The sequence below is a fragment of the Octodon degus genome, unplaced genomic scaffold, assembly GCF_000260255.1.
Source record: "Octodon degus isolate 3935 unplaced genomic scaffold, OctDeg1.0 scaffold00079, whole genome shotgun sequence".
Taxonomy (NCBI): Eukaryota; Metazoa; Chordata; class Mammalia; order Rodentia; family Octodontidae; genus Octodon; species Octodon degus.
The window spans coordinates 9,521,131-9,542,498 of record NW_004524655.1 but is presented as its reverse complement, the minus strand read 5'-3'; the positions used below and the strand labels follow the sequence as shown (position 1 = coordinate 9,542,498).

Below are 21,368 nucleotides of genomic sequence, written 5' to 3'. Positions count from 1 at the left end.
AGATCCTTGGTAACTTCCCTGGTGATTTCTTCTTTGACCCATTTGCTGTTTACAAGGGTGTTGTTTAGTTTCTACCTGTGATCTGTTTAGTTTTCCTTCTGCTATTGATTTCTAATTTCATTTTGTTGCAGAAATCAGGACCGGATGGCAAACACTGCGCACCAACGAGTTTGGAAGGCGTCGTACTTTGTTAACACTAGGGGGCTGTGGGAAGGCAAGTTCCAAATCATCAACCCTGAGCAAGAGCAAAGCAGGCTCTTAAAACACATTTTTGCAAGCAGGATTACAAAGGCTGAGAGCGAGTACTTCATCATTGGTTACATATGTTTAGTCATGTATTTCTAGGCAGATTTACTTGGGGTGGGTGTTGGATAGAGGTTACTTAGCATATTATAGGGGAGGGGCCAGCAAGATAGCTTAGCAGTCTAAAACGCCTACTTAGGCAAGCTTAGGCAAATGGACAGATCCACAGTTCAATCCCTGGCACTGCATGCCACACCAGCCCTGCCCCCAGAGTGGGCTGAGCTGGCTACAAAAAAAAAAAAGAAAGAAAGAAAGAAAGAAAGAAAGAAAGAAAGAAAGAAAGAAAAGAAAAAGAAAAAGAAATGAGCATGTTATAGGGGGAATGACAAGCGAATTGCTGCCAAGGTGTAATCAATCACTTGCGTTCTTGACTGGGTCACTGCGTCCGGAGCAGGAATTCTGTCCCAAGCAGAAAAAGCCTGAAGCAGGCTAGCGAACAGGATGTTTTTCTGGCCTTGATGCAGCTGTATATGGTCAGACAGGGCTGAATCTAATCATCTCTGAGTTTAGGCAGTCAAAACTAATGGAGTTGGGCTGGTGAGATGGCTCAGTGGTCTAAAGCACCTACTTAGAACAAGCTTAGCTAAAGCACAGGGACCGCGGTTCAATCCCCCAGCACCATATGCCAGCCAGCTCCGCCCCCTGGTGGGCTGAGCTGCCCCCCACACACAAATAAATTAAATAAATAAAATTTAAAAAAACTAATGGAGTCTGGGAGCCTATTTATGAAGCGTCTAGATTTTTTTAAATTTGCTCTTAAACACGCTTGTAATCCCAGTGCTTGGGAGGCTGAAAAACGAGAAGGATCACTCCAAGCCCGATCTGTGTATTGAGACCCCACAGACCCTGTACTAAATGCATAATAAATAAATAAATTTGCTCTTTAAATTTCACTGTGTTCAGGGAATATACTTTGCATGGTTTCAGTCTCTTGAAATTTGATATTTACTTTATAGACTAATATATAGCCTGTGCATTTGAGAAAAACGTTTAGTCTGTTGTTGTGGGGAGTGTGTTCTAGTAGGTCCAACTGGCTTATGGTGTTGTTCCTTGATGATTTTCTATCTAGTTATTCTATTGTTGAAAGGGGCTGTTAAAGTCATCAGGGGCCGGGGAGATGGTTCAGCAGAATAAGTGCTTGCCTGGCAAGCACAAGGATCTGAGTTCAATCCCTGGTTCTGCAAAAAAAAAAAAAAAGTCATCAGTTATTATTATTGATAATTTAATCATATTTAACTTTTAAGTTTTGTATTCTTTATGAAAAATGAGGGGCTGGGGAAATAACTCAGTGGCATAAGTACCTGCCTGGCAAGTGCAAGGTTCCACGTTCAATCCCTGGTACCACAAAAAAATAAAAAAACAAAAGAAAAGAGAAGACCTGTGACCATCACCCACTTCTACATCAGACTCTGATTATACCAACTGTTATGGCTTATGTCTAGATGATCCCTGGAAGCCTCATGCAGTCATGGGGCGGGCTTGTAGAGTTTGGGATTGACTCGTGATCCAATGCTGGGATTATGGGTGTGAGTGTTACACCCACCCTGCGGCAGGCAGCCTGCACACAATATCAGGGAGGGAAAGAGGATTGCTCCCTGCTGATCCTCCCTTTTTGCTCTCATGGCTTTTTCTGTTCCCTGCCATCACTAACTGTTGCCCTCTGCCATGTGCCAACCTGCCTTGGAGCCAGCCAAGTATGGACTGAAACTTCCACAAACTGTGAGCTAAATAAACCTTTCCTCCTTTGAACTTGGGCATCCAGTATTTTGTTCCAGCAATGAGAAAAGTAACCAAGACATCAACTGTCCCCAACTCAGCAACCATGATGGTTCTTCCAGTTCTTTATTAGATAAAAGAACAGACTTGTTTTTCAGCCTCTCTCGTGAAGGAGGAGGCTCAGGGGGCTGAGTCAGCGGGTCTCTGGAGGATGAGCTCCCTGTAGGTCATTTGTAGGTCACCGCAAAGTTGCAGATCCTTTCTCTCACCATTGGATCCAACGTCGAAACGTCCCACTCTACTAACTTCACCAGCCGATCATGGGCCTCCCAGAAGAGGCTAGAGCCGATGTACAGCTCCACGCGCATGCGCCACTCGGCCAGCTTGGAGCTGCCAAGGAAGACGTTATGATTGCCCCCCATGGGCTGTGGACAGAAAGGGAGACATAGCGTAGGGACAGCCCTCTCGTGTCTTCTCTTCCAGTCTCGAGGCCCTTCCTCATCTTCCTAGTGACCCAAGGCCTGGGCAAGGGCTCACAAGCTAGAGGTGAATTTAGGATGGAGGAGCCATCATTCCCCAGCTTCTTTGGTCCCTGATTTGGCTGCAGTGTCTGAAGCCCTTTCTGAGGTGACCCCCAGCCCTGAGGCGGTTTCCACTTCTCTAGCCTAAAACCTCCCACAGGTCCTGCTTTCTCTGAAGGAAACCCTCAACACCAAGGACAGGGAGGGGCCCTCAGCTCCCCTCCCCCTGTGTTGCACTTCACTCTGTGATCAGGCATAGAGGCTGAAAGACATGTGACAGCCTTGTTGGCTTGTTAGGAAATACGCATTCAAGGTGTTAGGGGACTCTCATAGGAGAGTAGAGGATAAAGGGTGCAGGGCTGTAACTTGGAACAGCTCAGTTACACTGCACTGCACGTTGAACAGAACCAAAGTTAGCACCATGGATACCAATCAGGGCTGGTGCTGACTTGCAAGACACTGACTGGATCTAAACTGCCCATCCTGCACATACCTGCTCCCCCAGAACTGGCTACCCTTCCCTGATTGTAAAGGCCACCAAAAGCCACATAAAGACCACCATGTGCCTCCACCTTCATATCAGATACTGCCCTGACCCAGCAAACTTGGCTGGAGCTCTGGAGAAGAGGCAAGGCCAGGAGGACACCTCTTGAGGCTCTGAACATGTTCTAAAAGTCCAGAGGAAGAGGAGGAGGCATCTGGGATGCCGGGAGATAGACCAGGGGATGCGGTGTTCTCTTTATCCTGGTCTCACCCTCTAGCTCCTCCCCACATTGTAGATTTCTTGTCAAGAAAGTTCACCCTGGGGCTGGGAAATGTCTCAGTAGAATAAGCACATGCCTGGTAAACTCAAAGGCCTGAGTTCAATCCCTGGTTCCACCAAAAAAGAAAAAAAAGAAAGTTCACCCTGACCTGACTTCCACAGCCCTCACTGTGGCCTTACTTGCCTCTCTAGCTTCACTAATCCAGCCTCAATTTATGACCCTGCCAATGTCAGGTGCCTTCTGCCTCTGCTCAGGCTCTGGCCCACCCCCAGCCTCCCATCCCTCACCTGCATCATCTCCATCAAGGCCACCAAGTCAGCCAGTGAGATGTGGTCCCCTGTGATGAACATCCTGTCCTGTAGAAACTTCTCCTCGAATAACTGGAGGTTTTTCTTCACCTCTTCCAGTACTTGATTGGTCTTCTCCACTGAAACCTCCTCACCTGTGATCATGGGGATCAGCAACTGGCCAGGTTGGGGAGAGAAGGGAAGTCGATGCTGCACACCTGTCCCACCTACCCTCCAGGCTTCCATATCCTTATCTGCTAGATAGATATTGGACCATACCAAGGATGGAAACAGTTCTCCATCTTTTTGCAGTTCTGACTAATAATGAAGATTCATGGGGCCACTAATTGGTTCAAAAGGAATTTGAGGCTCCAGTGAGGAGTCCTGTGATGGATTAGTGAGATCTGTCACAAGTTGCAATGGCTTGGGTGTGGTTTGAGGGTGTCCCCAAGAGTTGGTGTGTTGGAAGCTTGATCTCCAGGGCAGCAGTATGAGAGCTGGTGGAAGCTCACAGTGCTTTAGCCTTTGAGAGGCATGGGGACACACGCCTGTAATCTCAGCTACTGAGGAAGCTGAAGCAGCAGAATCAGTCAGTCCCTGGGCAACTTAGGGAGACCCTGTCTTGAAAAAAGGAGGGGGGGGCCTGGGGACATAGCTCGGTGGTAGGCTGGGAGATGGCTCAGTGGAATAAGTGCTTCTCTGGCAAGTGCAAAGGCCTGAGTTCAATCCCCGGTTCTGCACCCCCCCCAAAAAAAAAGACATCTTCCCTTCTCCCAAAGAGACAACTCTAGCATCCTTATGAGTCTGTGAAAAAATATGCGTAGCTTGGTGGTAGAGTACCTTTAGATTTGATCCCCACTGACCTGGAAAGGGATTAATAAGGTAGTTCTCATAGGACTCTGAATCCATTCCTAAGACATCAAGTTATAATCAAAGAGGGAGAGTGACATTATCCCCACTCTCTGACCTCTTGTCTTGCCATGTGACCCTTCAAGGGCTTGCATCCATTGTGCAGAGGTGGTTCTGTGCTGTTGGAACTTTCAGTCTCCAAAACTGTGAGTAAAATAAGCCTCTTTTTAAAAAAAGTTGCTCAGCCTCTGGTGTTTTATTATAGTAATGTGAAACAGACTACGGCACAAGCATAAGATTGGAAATAGAGACATATAGTCTGGTTATTTGTCTTTTGGGTCTTTTGACTCATTTTTCTAGCTCAGAATGAAATTTCTTTATTCCTGTCCTGGTTTGAGTCATATGAACCTTTCCTGGGTATCTCTCTTCTTGTTGAAACAACTCTTTCACACTCAGGGGTTCATTGTAAACCTCTAGCGGCTCTGTAAGGCAGGCAGGGGAGGGAACAGAGGCAGTGAGGCTCAGGGAGGGAAGAAGATGTGCCTGAGCTCCTCAGCAGTCCATCGAGTGGGGATGGGACTCCAGGGTTCTTGTCACCTTTGCTCCCTTGTCCCTGAGGCCCAGATGTGGACCTGCTCACCTTGATCCAGAGTAGCTTGCTCATGGGCTGCTGAATGGCTATGTGCTGCCAGGACATGAACTCGTCCACTCGGGCACGCATGTGCAAGTCTGGAGGGTACCAGTGAGAAGGTGCACTGTACTTGCGGCACAGGTAGAAAAGGATAGCCATGCTGCAGAAAGGGTAGGTCAGGGTCACTGCCTTGGCCTTCTGAAGGCCCCAGCACCAACCACGGCAGCATGGCCTGGGCCCATCTGCTCCTCGGTAGCCTCTAGTCACAGGCAGACTGTCGGTGCTAACATTTTTCCAGGGGAAGGAAATATTCCAAAAAGCCCTGGGAAAGGGCTTTGTAGTCAGTGACGGCAGGGAGACCTGGAAGGTGAGCAGGAGTCAGTGGATGGCATCAGGAAGGGAAGCCAGACCAGAGGACATGTGCTGAGCATCAGGGTGAGAGAGAGTGAGGTGAGGCAGGAAGGCAGGAGCAGGTGAGGGTATCTGGAAGGATGGGGACCAGTGCGGCATGAAATGAGGTACCAGTGGCACTATGGAGGCCCGTGGAGGTGCAGGGAAGAGTTGGATTTAACCCTTGGGAAATGAGAAGATGTATCCCTCTGTGCCGGGTGGAGGGGACAGCATGAATAACAGGAAGGCCAAGATGGTAGCTCCTGTAAAACCAAAGGAAAGAGAGTTGGCAAGGGGGAAGCCTCAGAGACCCAGAGGAGGGGACAGATTGGAGACTTGATTGGGAGTAGGGGGCAGGCATGTCTCCAGCCTTGCTGATGGATGGCCAGCACAGGAAACTCCACTGAACAAAGGACCCAGTTCCTTTGTCATCATCTGTAGGAAACACACAAAGATACAGAAGCGGGGGGGGGGGGGGAGCAGAGGAGGTGCTATGGTTTGGACCGCCCCAAGAAATAGAGATTGAAATTTAATCCTCATTGTAAAGTGTTAAGACACAGGCCCACCAAGAGTGATTGAGTCAAGGGGGCTCTGCCCTCAACCCCATTCACGAATAAGGAGATTCCTGGGCTACCACAAGACAGGCTTTGGTGTAAAAGCAAGCTCTCTCTGGTCTGCTCCTTCTGTCTCACCGTGGGTCTCTGTGCCATGCTAGGACCCAGAGGCAGGGCCCTTGCCAGGCGCTAAGCGGATGGCAGCTCCACGCTCTTGGACTTCCTAGCCTCCAGAGCCATGAGCTAAATTCAACCTCTGTCCTCCTTGAGAAATTTTCCAGTTTGTAAGGTTCTGTTTTAGCAACCCAAAAATGGACAGACATGGGGCTGTAGGAAAAGAAGAGCATCAGAGATAGATCGACGAGCTGTGACACTTGAAGCTTATCTGGACCCTGATTCAAGCAAACTGCTAAGGAATTGCCCATGAGATAAAGACTTTTTTATGGGAACTGGATACTTGCCCCCCAAAAATCCAAGCATCACTGCTTCTGTTGAGTGGAAAAATACTGAGAACTGAACCTAGGGTCTTCTCACTGGGCTACATCCTAAATCTTTTTTTAAAAAATATATTTATTTATTTGTATTTTGAGACAGGGTCTCATTGAAGCATTAAGTTTCCCAGGATGGACTGGAATTTACAATCATCCTGCTTTGGCCTCCCACAGTGCTGGGATTATAGGTTTGCACTGCCATACCTGGCTTACTGTTAATGTATTAGATACTATGAAGTCATTGAGTATTGATGGTTTTAAGAGGTACATACGTTCCTAAGCATGTATGGATGTCTTAGTTATTTTTCTTTCGTTGCTGAGGCAAAAATCAGACATCCTGGCCAGCAAAATAGCTCAATGGATTAAAGCAGCTGCTAAGGCAGACACAGGGGCCAGGAGTTCGATGATCCCCGGGCCTGCCACGCTGGCCCCACCCCCAGAGCACACTGAGACAGCATTGAGACCGGGCGTGGTGGCATGCCTGTAATCCTAGCAATTGGGAGGCTGTAAACAGGAAAATTACTATGAGTCTTATCTATGCAATGAGACCCTATATACCCTGTACACCCGGTCCTAAAAAAAAAAAAAAAAAAAAAAAAATCAGACATTCAAAGTTAAAGGAAGAAAGGTTAATTTAGCTCACAGTTTGTAGCAGTTTCAGTCCATCATCGACCAGCTCCAAGGCAGGGTGGCTTGGCAGAGGGACATCACAGAAGAGACAGCTCTTGGTGCTCACAAGACAACAGAAACAACCAGGGCGGACCACAGTTCTTTCTGCCCCTTTTATCTTATTCAGGCTACTGACAGCAGGTAGCACTCAGACCCTTAATCCTGGTGCCCTTGAGCCTAGCACTGTATCATGAGCCAATTCCAGCATTACACACTGTAGATCCAGCCACCTCTGACAAAGCCCCACCTATGGCCGCAGGAGGCTTTGGGGGAACATCTACATATAGCCATAACTGTGAGGAAAATGATGGAGGGTCCAGACGGAAGGAGAACTGGGTAGGGTGCATATGAGACGATATGTGCTCAAGCAACAGTCGCTGGAGCGGGCAAATAGACGCATGGGGTCTTGTACTGTTCGTTAGCAGCCAGCCTCCTTTAGTACCTGTGAGTAATGTTCCACAGCAGACAGCTGAATAAATGTTAGTGGTCGGTCCCCACTGAGTCTCCCAGGAACAGCAGAGAAAGATGATGGAAGGGGTCCTTACCTTTCAGATAAGATAAATTTTCCATCTCTGAGGCCGGGCAACTTCCTTAGGGGGTTAATCTCGATGTATTCCCTGCTGTGGTGGTGACCTGAGAGGGGCAGGGAGACTTTGAGACTAATGGGATGCCAGGGAAGAGAAAACGGGACTCTGAGAGACAGAAATGCCTTTGCTCTGTGCTAAGACGGTGAGGCTGACTTGAGGAACGGTGTGGCTTGTCCAGGCCACGAGTCAGTAGCAGAGCAGGATTCCTGCCTCCTTGCCTGTGTCCACCCCACATTCAGTGACCCCTCTCCCCCTGGACCGAGACACACTTTGGCTCCCAGAAGCTGGACGTCTCCAGCCCCCTTGCCTAACACCTAGGGCCTGAAGCCATAGCCTGTGAATGTGCCCTGGCCCCGTGTCCCGCCCCTCTAATCCTGCCATCCCTTCCACTGTCCTCCTTTTTAGAGAGGCAGGGCAGGGGTAGCTGATGGCACAGGAAGTTTAGTCCAGAGCATAAGTTGAGAATCTGCAGGGGAGTCCTTCAGATACAACTGGGGTTGTCTGAGCTGGACAGGGACTCCACAAAGGGGGCAGAAACTGTCACCCTTCCTGACCAGCTGCCTCTGAGGCAGGTCACAGGGCAGGATTTGGCAGTGTTAGTCCCCAGGAGAGCAAGCAGGCAATTGCAATATTTGGTGATAAGAGGTGAAAAGGTGTCAGTGAAGCCAGCAAGCTGCCTGAGAGGAGAAGGTGGGCTTCAGGAGTGGTGCAAATAAACTCCATCCTGCCCCCTTGGAGAAAAAGCTGTGAATGATTCATGATATTTCTTTGAGACCCTGTAAAAGTAAAATGTGACTCTTGTCATGTTCTGCTCTGTCTGTGGAGTAGCCAACCTCTCTGTCTTTTCCCTGGGGCCACATACGGCACAGTCAGTTGTGTTTCTGTGCCTGTAACCCACATTAGCTGGTGTGATACCTCAGGTGGAAAGGTTTCTGGGGCTTCCGTTCCAACTTTATTTCTGTAGCTCCCATGCCTCCTCCTCATTGAGGCCTTTGTCTCTGTAAGCCAAGCCTTTCTGTTTTTGAAACAGGGTCTCGATATGTAGCCCAGGTTGGTTTCAAAGTAACATGGATCCTCCTGCCTCAGCCTCTTGAGTGCTGGGATTAAGGCATGTGCAACCATACCCAACTGCCTTTTCTTTTCTTTTTTCATTTTATTTTTTTTTAATGTATTTGGTACAGGATCTCACTACACAGCTCAGACTCGTGGTGATCCTCCTGTTTTCAGCCTTTCCAGCCCTGGGATTACAGGCGTGCGCCACCATACCCAGACTCATTTACTGGCTCAGCATACCCTGGGTGTGGGGCTGGCGTGGCATGCGGGACAGGATAGAACCCTGGTCCCTGTGCTTGCCAAAGCAGGTGCTTAGTCAGCCGAGCTATCTTGCCAGACCCTGCCTTTTCTTTTCTTGAAGTGAGTTGGGAGCCAGTGCCTTAATCTTCACGCAGGGCCTGTATAACTCTGAAATATATATATATATATATATATATATATATATATATATATATATATTTTTTTTTTTTTTTTTTTTTTTTTAAACAAGTCCTCGCTTTGTAGTGCAGGCTGGCCTCGAACTCATGATGATGCTCCTACCTCAGCTTCCCAAGAGGTGAGATTACAGGGGTGCACCACTATACCCAACCTAACTTTCCATATAATCGGTGTGTGTGTGGTTCTCAGGATCAAACCCAGAGCCTCAAGCATGCTAGGCAAGCATCCTCCTAATGAGGATATCCAGGGAGGATGGCTGTGGACTGATTGCCTTCTCACGGGGCATGACTGTGACCTTCCCCAGCCTGGCTGGCAGATACTACCCATAACACAATGCACGTCCCATGTGAGACATGGTCAGGTACCTGACTGGAAGCCTGGTGTTCCCCAGGACCCTTTTCTTCCCCTTTGTCCAGGAGCTTTTCCATCTCATCAGGTGGCTGTCATTGTGGGCTTGGTGAAGGCAGTTAGGCAGGGATGCAGCCCGGGGGCCTTGCCACCTTTGTCACCTTTTCTTTCCCTTCACCTTTGTGAGGATCTCCTTGGTCTGTTGCCTCTGCTCCTCAGAAATGCTCCAGCCTGGGTGTCCTGGCTGTCCCCCTAGGACCAAGCCTGCTTGAACAGAAGTGAGGACTCACCTTTCAACAGATCCACGAACTGGAAGTCGAAAGGAATGCTGTTCTTCCTGGCAAAGATGTAGACAGCACGGCAGGCCGCTGACAGCAGGTCCATGAAGAGCTCCAGGCCCATGCTGGGTCCCGCAGCTGTAGCAGGCCAGCCACAGACCTGAGTCTCTGTGCAGCCTGAGACCCTGGCCTTGTGCCCTCTGACCTGACTGCATTCTGGAACTTCTTGTTCCCCATCATACTGTTATGAGGCCAAGAAGCCTGGAATTCTCATAACAGTAAGAATCTGAGGAGACCCAGAGGTGGGGAGAGAGTCCTGGCAAAAGAGGGCAGGCTGAGAGTAGCTCCCAGGTGTGCTGCTGCTCTGTGGTCCTGCCTTGCCTTGTTCGAGAAGGGCTCATGCATGGGAATTCCCAGTGCCAGGCCTCCCAAGCAGAACATGGCAGAAGCAGCCTTGCAGGGGCCAGAGTGAGACAGGCAGTGAGAGCAGAAGTGAGGACCGGGGGTAGATACCAATAAATCTGGCCTGAACTGTGGCTGCCAAAGGCTGGGAGAAAGAGGTCCCAGAGCTGGGTGCTGTGTTCTGGGTGTCCCACATTCCAACAGGTCCGTGTGTTCAAGCTGCTTAAGGCTGGGCTCCAGGAGAGAGCTACTGGGAGCTGGTGGAAGCTTCAGGAAGTGGGCCCAGGCGGGGAAGTGCAACTGGGCATGGGCCTCTGAAGAGAGGACCTTGTCCCTCGCGCCTTCCTCTCTCACCAGCCTCTTTCCATGCTGTGTGCGTCCTGGCCACTGAGGGGTGAGCAGTGTTTCTCCACTGTGCCATTCCTGCCTTAGAGTCCACACAGCATGGACTGAAACCTCTGAGGCCAATGAGCCAGAATAAATCTTTCTTCCTTTAAGATAACTTTCTCTGACTATAGAGGCTTGGTCCCCAGGATGGGACTACAGGAGGCAGTGACATCTTTAGGAGGAGGACAGAGTGGAAGGAAATGAGGTCATGGGGAGGGGTACCTTGAAGGCCATTGTGGGCACTAGCCTCTCCCTTTCTTACTCTTTTGCTTTGTGGTTACAAAGTAAGCAGCTCACTCTGCCTCTGCTCCCTGCCATTTCAAGGAGCCCACCAGGGGCTGGACATCAGTGGGTCCACCCAGTCACAGACTGGAACCTCTAAGATTGGGAAACAAAAATAGACCTTTTCTCTTTATGAGTGAAACACTTCAGGCATTTTGTTACAGTGGATGAAAGCAGGAGGGGCACTAGGGACACCAGGAGAGTTGGAGGTAGACAGCCAGATAGTGCCAAGAAAATAACCCAGAAGCTTCCCGACCTAGATTAAGACCAAGTGGCCAGACTGTGTGCCTGAAGATTGGGCATAGTATGAGAGACCCTGTGGGGAGGCCAGAACGCTGACCTGTTCTGTGTCATCTTGGAAGAGTTTCTTCTCTTCTGCGGCCTTAGCTCAGAAATGAAATGATCCCCACTTTCCAGAGAGAGACTGAGGCTGAGCCAAAGGGACAGCACAGAGAATGTTTATTATGGGCAGCTGAGTCCAGGGGAGCACGCAGGATGTGCCCCCTCAGTGGAGAAGCTCCTGCAGCTGCTGCACCAGCTTCTGTGGCAGCTGAGGGTCCTGCTGAGCGTCATGTCTTCCCAAGGCTGGAAGAGGAGCTTGTAGGCTTCCTGGATGAGCCTGGAATCCTCCATATGGGCCTCCCGCACTCCCACATGAGTCTGGTCTTAGAAGTCACACCCAAGAGCAATGGGACTCATCCCCTTAACCCACATCCTCTTAGAGGCCAAACAGGTGGAAAAGCCATGCATCCATAAGCTCCTGGAAGGCCAGCAGCTCCACTAGAGAGTTTCTCAGTGGCCAAGGAGGGCCAGGCCACCAAGATCACCTTGTTCAGATGCTACAAGGCCCATCTCAACCTCCCCAATAGCCGCTTCAGCTGTTCATCAGCCACAGGCTTCCTTGAGAAAAGAAACAAGAGATAGCACTGAGATAAAAGGGGCTTCTCCTCCTGGACCCTCAGAGGCTTACTCAGTGCCATCTCCTCTTCTCTGCTGTCATTAGTTAATGATACCCCTGGGTTCTATGCTCAGAAAGACTCTGAGGAGTCCTTCAAGCTCAGGGGAAAGAGTGCTGTGGTGCTGCGCAGGCAATAGAAAGGAGGTGGTCTATGTACTAAGTGGTACCTTCCAGTTCTGGGGTCCTGGCTCCTGTTCCAGCCTGAGAGACAGGTCAACAAGGGCTCATCGTGCACACATAGGCATTCGTGGTAAGCAGCTGGTTGGCAGCATGCTACTATGCCAGGTACCCATGCATATGAGCAGGTAGGTGCCAGTGCGCCCCCATCTGTCTCTGGCTTAGGATGGTCAGTGTGGGTAGAAGGTGTCAGGGATCTTCCCAAGCTGCCCGGCAGGGCTGGACAGCTGCTTTATTCCTACAGAATAATATGACCAAATTTGTCCCTAACTGTATCTCCAGGGCAGGACTGCTCTAGTATTGCATCCTCCTGATACTGTGTGTGATGTATCTGATAAATAGATTCCAGGTTTTTTGTGTACAGCAAGCAAAGAACTGTCAGTGTATACCCAGTGGTAAAAGAAAAACCAGCTACATTTATTGAAGCTAATGGGAAAGTGTGCCTTGCTTCATGCCAACAGGAACCAGCAGGTGACATGAATGGGACAAGTCACACCAGGCCTACAGAAGAACATGAAGGAGAAAGGATAAATCAGGTTTTTGGACTGGGGAGATGTGTGCACTCTAGTCCGGGTGACTTATGTTGGATCTCCCTGGATAGGACTGACAGATTCTACCTTAGAGGGACCTGACCATGCATGACTCTCCGAGAATCCACTCTTTTAATAACATGCATGACCTGTGGTCTTTTAGGGTCAGAGATCACTAAAAGTAAAACAAAGCTTAACCTTTATTTTGTGAAACTCTGGGCCACAGCCTGGCTTCTAGGCCAGTGTCCTTGCCTCAAGGCTGGCCCCAGCCCAACACTCTGGGCCCTCCGTCTTGTTCCACACAGCATCAGCAGGGATTTCTGAAGTTTAGATCTAATCACCAGGCTCCCTCTTTCAGTACATTCCCATCTTGTGGGTTCAGCCTTGGGGTGTTTCTCCACCACCACCCATCACAGTCACATGCCCTGGCCTGTTCACATCAGCCAGCATTGTGGCCTGCCTGTGGCCACCTCTTGGATTGCTGTCCACTTAGCCTTTGTTAGGAACCAGGTCTTGTGATTTTGCGGGCTGGGTTGTGGCCCTGGGGAGCAGCTCATTGGGTTGGTAGAGAGCTGTGGCCTAGCGTGGGCACTGACTGGATCATACTGACTAAGTAGAACACGAAGCAGGCAGCAAACCAGGGCTAGCTGGACCTTTTTGAACACCCAGCCAAAGCCTTTCAGGAGGTTGATCCTTCCAGGACCTACTCTGGATCTCAAGTAGATGGGAGGTACCCTGTGGTCACACCTTACTGACCCATGCAAAGGGCTGTTATATGTCCCCACTCTTCTCACAAGAACTGAAGACTGCCAATAGGCAGGACATTTGGGGGCATCCCTTTCCCCAACACGTTCACAGGCTCTATGGTTTGAGTGGGACTGAAACCACTCTGGTTCCAAGGACAGCACACAGCCCCGCCAGACAAGCAGAGACCCTGCAACCCTTGGCCACTATAACAGTGTCAAGCATGGTCATTGTGAGTGAATCCTGGGACCATGGCTCCTGGGAATGAGGGGCCAGAACCTACATACAAGGCTGACCCTGGTCAGGCCACTAGACTTCTCCATGGAGAGGCTCTGGAGGCCACTGAGAGCATGACCAGAATGGGCCCTTCCCTAGTGGAGAGGCAGAAACAGGACCAGGAAGCCTCTAGGAGCCAGGGTTGTCCCATAGCCAGCTGTCCTAGAGCCCGAGCAGGTAGCATCTGAGGCAAGCAGACCAGCAGAGCAAACTGTCACCCGGAAAGGCCTGCAGAGAGAAACGGGGCCCAGGTCTGCCATGCCTGGAAGCGCCAGTAGCTCTTGGTTTGTTGCCCTTGAGCCGAACAGCCCTGCCCAGTGCAGGCAGCTCCACTTCCAGATTTGCCATCATGAATCTGGGGCCATACAGCTGCAGCGATAGGAATGAGAAAGAAAACACAAAGAAAGGACAGCAAGATGGGGAAAGCTTAGCAAGCTGAGAGGCATTTGTTCATTCACTCATTCATCCAATGGAGCTCGAGACTCTGTGACACATAAAAAAAAAAAAAAAATCACTGGAGGGAGTGAACAAGGATGAGTGAAGGAGGAGAAGTCTTCATTGTGCCTTTCAGCCTTTCCAGAGGACCTCTAATACAACTCTTCCAGGGGTCCTCACTGCCTGCCTCAGAGACTCAGGATAGGGTTGTGGGTGTCCTGTGATTCGAGAAAGCCTCCACTTGCCCACACCATGCCACTGCCCACAGCTGTCCCTCCAACATAGCACAGCTGAGAGCCACTGCTATGGGCTGCAGCTGCACCAGTACACAGGCCTCCATTCCAGTGCCACTAGCACAGAAGGAAGGGACAGTCATACTGTAGACACCCACCTGAGGCTGAGAACAGGGTGACATCTACAGGATCTGAGAGAAACCAGGGAGGGATCAGGCCTGGGTGGCACCCAAACAGGGTGGGAGGCTGTGTGCTCCAAAGCCACACCTGATGCAACACTAATTTCAACACTAACTTCTTCTTCTTCTTCTCCTCCTTCTCCTTCTCCTTCTTGATGGAATTGAGGATTGAACTCAGGCCCTTGCGCTTCCCAGGGAAGCTCTTATTCCACTGAGTCATCTCCCTGGCCCTGCAGCACTAACTTTTTTTTTAATTATTTTATTTTATTTATTTATTGTGGCCAACTCAGCCCACCCTGGAGGTGGGGCTAGTGTGTCATGTGGTGCCTGGGATCAAACCGTGGTCTCTGTGCTTTTGCCTAAGCTTGCCTAAGCAGGCGCTTTAGACCACTGGGCTATCTCGCCGGACCCATGCAGCACTAACTTCTGTGGCACCATTAGGTCATCTAGGGTCACCCGGTACCCTATAAGGGAAGCCAGAAGCCTGTGCCTGTCCCACAGGTGGAGGATGGGCTTAGCCTGCGCCCTGCCCGTGGGCACCTGGACTTTGTCTTCTGCCACATCTTCTGCCCTAGCTGCCTTTCTCAACACCAGAAGTGTTCTGCACAGGCACGACGCGTGACTGCACGCATAGTCATTAATATGAAGCAGGTAGGGCACCTGTGGATCAATATCTGATAGTTACAGCTCAAAGTGGGCGGGGCCAACGCAATGGCAATGGCCTTGACTGTCCTCATGTAGCAGCCACTCCCACGCCTCTGAGAGTCTCCAGCCGAAATCTCTGCCATTGGATAGATTTCCCCTTATCCCCTCCTCCACTCAGCTCTCCCCTTCCCTGACTGACACAAACCCATGCGCACTCCCCAATCCCTGGAAACTAATGCCTTCTCCCTGCCTCTGTCCCTCAAGAGCACTCCACAGCCAGTCCTCACCTTACTATGATTCCTTCCAGGGTCACCTCTGCCTTTGCCTCCCAGCAGGCCCACTCAGATGCATGACTACCCTAGTCCTCCTCCCCAATTCTCATACTTCCAGCAAGCATTAGTGCAGCCCTTCCCTCTGCCAATGGCATCAGCTGAAATGCAAGGTCACTTCCGGGAGTCTTCCTTGCTCCTCCTCATGCCAGGTGATCTAGGGATCCTGCTACCCTGGTTACGTTGGCACGCAGCATGGTGAATTCTACTGAGGGGCACTCTCCAAGGCTTAACTGTCACCTGCAGGGCACTGGGAGTCTTAACTTTCTTGCCTGTTTATTCATATGTTATTGGACTGGCTCTTGTGAACAACCAAAGCAGCAACCAGGGTGGATAAGGAAGGCACAAACTGCCACCCGCAACGCCTGGATGACCGGAAAGGCTCAGGAAAGCAAGCTAGGGTGCACCTAAAAGTGTGAGGAATTTCTGAGGGGAAGAGGCAGTCAGGATGGTTTCTAAGGGGGCAGCCCTACAACGGCCACCACTTGAAGCAGGACAGTTGGAGTATGATGGCTGCTTGGGCGCCTCCAGGCTTCGAAGGGCACACAAGGGCCACAGAATGGGCAGAGGCACACCAACCTCGAGAGGTGCGCAGGACACTCCAAGGTGGTTAAGGTCCCCATGGGTGGGCTGTCAGTAATGTCTTCTGTCACAACCAAGAATTGTGTCCATGTCAGCCATGTGGCCTACAAGGAGTGCCAGAGAAAGCAGAACACCCTTGAAAATTGAAGCCCAGAAGTCTGAGCAACAGCCTCCTCAGAAATCTCACGCCCAAGGCACTTCCCCTCCGGAGCCTAGGTTTTCATATTCTGCCATCCTCCCTTGGTCCCCAGGCCTAAGAGCACGGCTTCTTCAGAAAGTGGCACCTTCTCTGATAACCCAGTTTGCCTGTCTCTGAATAATGCCTGGCAACCACTTTGTATATTGAATTCTGTTAACTGGTATGAGACAGCTCATGAATACACAGGGAATTTTGTGTAACAATATACAATCTTCCTGCTTGCTATTACTGGGAAACTATTCTGGAAAACAGGCATGCTTGTGACATCTTTTAAGTTTTCTAGACTTTAAAGGTGCCAGGCATGGTAGCATCTTGCAATCCCAGAACTTGGTTTCTTATTCAAAAGTGTTCAGAACCTTTTATATTTAAAACACAATGAGTATTTCGTGATTTTTAATTGGTTTGTTCTTCATGTTAGTGAATTTTAGGAGCTTTCTTTAGTGTGGGTTTTAGTCTCCTAGTGGTTACCTATCATACACTGAGGAGGATCAACATGAGTTCCAGGGCAGCCTAGGCTACATAAGTGAATTCAAGGCCAGCCTAAACTACATTTTTTTTGTGTGTGTGTGGAACCGGGGATTGAACTCAGGCCCTTGCTCTTGCCAGGGAAGAGTTTATTCCACTGAGCCCTCTCCCCAGCCCCTGAACTACATTTTTGAGACTGTCTCAAAAAATAGAAACAGAAATAAAAACAACCCAAAACAAGGATCAGTCAAATAGCTCAGCAGACTAAGCACCTGCCTAGGCAAGAGCAGGGACTGGGCTGGCCCCAGCCCCAGGCTGTCTGAGCTGGGCCACCAAGACGGGTGGCACAGGCCTGTAATCCCAGCACCGGGTGGCTGAAAACAGGAGGACCTGTACCAAATACTTTAATAAAAAACAAAACAAAAAAAAAAACCACATTTTTGTTGTCTTGGTAATAATTATATGGACATGATATCTGTGAGTTTTCTCTGGTTATACATGAGTTAGTAGGACATAATTTTACCTCTAGTATGTAATAGGACAAGGCAAGAAAGCCAGCAAATCTTGGTTTCTTATTCAAAAGTGTTCAGAACCTTTTATATTTAAAACACAACGAGTATTTCATGATTTTTAATTGGTTTGTTCTTCATGTTAGTGAATTTTAGGAGCTTTCTCTAGTGTGGGTTTTAGTCTCCTAGTGGTTACCTATCATACACCGAGGAGACGCACGTCTAAGGACACTTGCTGTCCTACCCATGTGGAGATCCTCCCAGAGCCAGAGACAAGACCAAGGGCAAGATGAAAACAGGTGAATCTTTATTACCAATCAGACCACTCAGAGGATCCCAGCAATACAAAGTAGCAAGCTTGGGGGTGAGGCTCTAGACCAGGTTCTAAGAGTAATTTTTTTTTTTTTTGGTCCACTGGTCCAAAATGTTCAATGTGGGGTGTGGGAGTGGGGAGATGGCTCAGTGGAATAAGCACTTCCCTGGCAAGAGCAAGGGCCCAAGTTCAATCCCTGCTTCCGCAAAAAAAAAATAATAATAATAAAGTTCAATGTAGGACTGTGGATCTCCTGCCACAGCTCAGCACACAGGTAAAGCCTTCATTCGCCACTCCATGCTGCCAGTCATGAATGTCCCTCAAATACGTCATAGCCATAAATCACTGGGGGCAGGGACAGGGATGGGAAAAGTGCAGAGATACCACAGCCCCAGTGTTGGGAGCACAGCCTGAATATCAGGTCTCTCCCCCATCCCTGACATGAGAACCAGGGCAGTGGAGTATCAGCCCCAGGTCCTGATAGCAGGCAGGAGACTCCCCAGCCAAGCAGGAATGCCAGGCTCTGGCCCCAGTTCAGCCAGACTTGCTTTGGGATTCTGAGCAAATCCTGGCTTTCTGCAGGCCTCAGGGCTTCTGACTCAGAGGGATGGGAATAGCACAGGGGCTGAGCTGCATGTGAAAGTACGCACCTGTAGCCCCAGCACTCAAAAGGCTGGGCCAGAAGGATCTCCATGAGTTGGAGGCCAGGCGGAGCCACAGTGTTTTAGATAGGACAACCATCTAAATGCTTTATTTTGCATGAGGGAAAAGCCAATCTAGGAGTTCCAGATAGAAAAGATTCCTTCGATTATTTTCAGCTTCTGTGAATTTGTCCACCAGCCCACTTTCACTTTACAGAGCATAGTAATTTTCTACCTTTGATAAATGTACGCCCCTGCTCCATTTTCTGTGTACTGCCCAACTCTTCATTCAGGACACCAGGCACCTGGAAAGAATTTCCCTGAGACCCACTAATCGGAGAAGCTACCAGGAGTTATGCCACCCAGTGGGTTGCTGGCACAGGGCTAGCTTGGGTACCCTGGGTTTGGGAACCTGTAAGAATTCAGCAGAGGCCCTTTCCAGCTTCCATTTGTTGAAACTACTCTGTCCAACGTTGAATTGTTCCCTTGTTCTCTCTTCTGTACCCCTCAGTTTGGGGCTAGAGAGGCCCCAGAGACCAGCAGAGGAGGCTAAGGACAAGAGATGGACAGGGCCTTGAGTTAGCCACCAGGCACCCCAGACTCACCACAAAGCTGTCTCCTCTCCCAGTCCTCACCTCCCCTACAGTGCCCCCACAGACTCTGAGAGGACCCATAAGAGCGAAGGAAAGGAGCCAGGTGGGCTTAGGAAGTGAGAGGGAATGAGGGCATCTTCTTTGAGGACAGGACCCTTCTGCAGGCTGTTACCTGGGAAGAACTTCTTGCTTAAATGCTGCCCTAGAAGAAGTCAGAAAATGTGTGCAGGGCACAAGCTGCACTTCTCTGCCCTCCCTGTCTCCCTCTCTGAGACACCAGAACCCCACTCCAGGATGGGAGCTATTGAGAGGCTGAACCCCACCCCTGGCTGAGCAGGATGGTCTCAGGAGTGGGAAAGGCCTCCCTGTCTGCCCCTCCAGAGGCAGCTAAGGGGCTTCAGTAGACGCAGGCGGGTGCTGCAGATGGGTCAAGAGAAGTGATTTAGCTATGGTGGCCAGGCTGGGAGGGGCGGCACCAAGGGGTGGCTCAGCGCTTTCCATCTTCCTCCAGGCCTCAGGGGTTTTTTTGCAGCTGCATGGCTGCAAGGCACGCCACAGAGTAAAGGTACAACCACCATCCCATGCAGAGGGCTGAACTTTAAGACTACTGGGCACAGTGGGCAGCAGCGCTGTGGAAGCCGAGAGGATGATGGACAGCACTGGAGAAGGCGAGGCCCTCAGGGGTCCGTGCTGCAGCGGCATAGGAAGCAAGCCAGACCGCCTTTGAGCAGCTCCACCACGCACAGCTGGAAGGGGATGGCGGTCTTCTTGGCCAAGACGTAGATGTCTCGGCAGGGCTGGGACAGCAGGTGCAGGTAGAGTTCCAGGCCCATGGGGGAGCCTGGAGGATGACGGACCCCGGGGACTGTGCACGCGGGCAGCAATAGGTGCTGGGCGATCCCTGGGGGTTGGAGTGGGAAGCTCCCCGAAAGTCTGGAAGAAGCATGGTGGGAAGTGGAGGCCCTCGCGTTTGCAGACTTTCATTTTCTCTTGATGTTGGGGATGAATCCAAGACAAAATGCTCCCCTGTCTACGCCCCACGTTGGTCTCAGCTCTGGCGGGGTCAGTGATCTGACCCCACCTACAGAGCCCAGGGGTTGCGGAACTTCCTGGGTCTCACTGACCCCGCCCCCGCCCCCGCCCCCTCCCTCGGAGTCTCACGCTGGACCTTCAGGGGGAGAGTGGGTGACCCGGAGGGTTGCCTTGGCAACAGGGGGCGGAGGGTTGCCTTGGCAACAGGGGGCGCAGACAAGCCACAGCCTCTCACGGGTCGGTTAGGAGGCAGTTACCACTGGCCTCTGTGACCTACAGCTCATCTTCTCCTGGCAGCCTCTGGGGACAGGGAGGAGAAACGACCAGGAGTTTAGTTTAGAAGGGTAGGGAAGGGGCTGGGATTCTGATGGAGGGCAGCCGCCTAGAGTTGGAGACCGCAGGCCAGCTCACAAGTTAAGTCTCGGGCCGGATGGAAGGAATCATGCAAAGTCGAAGAGGATGGGGTAAGGAATGGACTGAAAAGACGGGGCGAAAGGAAAGGGAAGGTGGGTGTGGTAAAGCCTGCCTGTAATTCCAGTACTAAGGAGGCTTAGGCAAGAGGATTGTTGTAAATTCAAGTACAGCCTCAATGATAGAGCAAGACCTAGTCTCAAAAAAAGTGAACTTGAAAGGCCGGGGAGATGGCTCAGTGGAATAAGTGCTTCCCTGGCAAGCACAAGGGCCTGAGTTCAATCCCCAGTTCCGCAAAATATGTAAGTAAATAAATAAATAAATAAATAAATAAATTAGCGCTTTCCTACAAGCGCAAGAGCCTGAGTTCAATCTCTGGTTCCGCAAAAAAAAAAAGCAAACCTATATCTGTCTCTTATACCCTATTCAGGCGATGTCTACATAGAAACCAGAACACACTCCATCTTGACGTTCATGCTTTGTTCATCCTACTCCAGGGAACCTCGGGGTCTCAGGCCACATTCCAGTGACCATTTTCCTAGAAAACCTGTCATGACATTTGGTGAATGGCCCCCGCTAGAACATCCCAATAGAGAAGACATCCAGCTCCCAGTTTTCTAAGCCTGCTTTGTTATCTGTAGAATAACTGATGCTTTGCCCCTTTGTGGAGTTGTTACAGAGACCTAGTGAGATTCTGAAAGTGCTTTGGTCACGAAATGTAAGGAAAAAGGCAGAAAGCCAGCCCATGTGGCTTTAGGGGCCACTGGGGAGAAATGGGGCAGGGAGCACCTTAGGGCTGTCACTGGAAAGGGCCTAAGCTGTTCTGTCAGAAGGATTTTTTTCTTTTTCTTTCTTCTTTTTTTTTTCTTTGGGCTGGCTCAGGCTGCCTTAAGGGAGGATCTGATAAGGCATGTGAAGCTGGGGATCAAACCATGGTCCCCTGCACCTGACTGGGTTTGCCCCTGCAGGCACTTAAACAACTGAGCTAACCCCTAAGCCCCCCCCCCCAGCTGTTCTTTCAAAGAGGGGGCACTTTCCACACAGGGCACAGCATGTGAGAGACCACGTGAGGTAGAAGCCCAGCTGGAGAAGTGGAGATAAAGGAAATCACTCAGAGTCCAAAATGGCAAGAGCACTGAGACCAGAGGGCCTGCTCCAAGGGACACA

The 21,368-nt window shown here is 50.3% G+C and overlaps 1 protein-coding gene across 1 annotated transcript; it reads right to left on the bottom strand.

The window, feature by feature from the left end:
- Window positions 1-2,204: 2,204 nt before the first annotated feature.
- On the bottom strand, window positions 2,205-10,067 carry LOC101581823 (glutathione S-transferase theta-4). Its single transcript, XM_004636358.2, has 5 exons — window positions 9,892-10,067; window positions 7,721-7,808; window positions 5,081-5,231; window positions 3,592-3,768; window positions 2,205-2,444 (listed from the first exon to the last, which is right to left on the bottom strand). The coding sequence occupies exons 1-5, from the start codon at window positions 10,001-10,003 to the stop codon at window positions 2,247-2,249; spliced, it is 726 nt and encodes a 241-aa protein (XP_004636415.1). The 5' UTR covers window positions 10,004-10,067; the 3' UTR covers window positions 2,205-2,246.
- Between the last annotated feature and the right edge of the window lie 11,301 nt (window positions 10,068-21,368).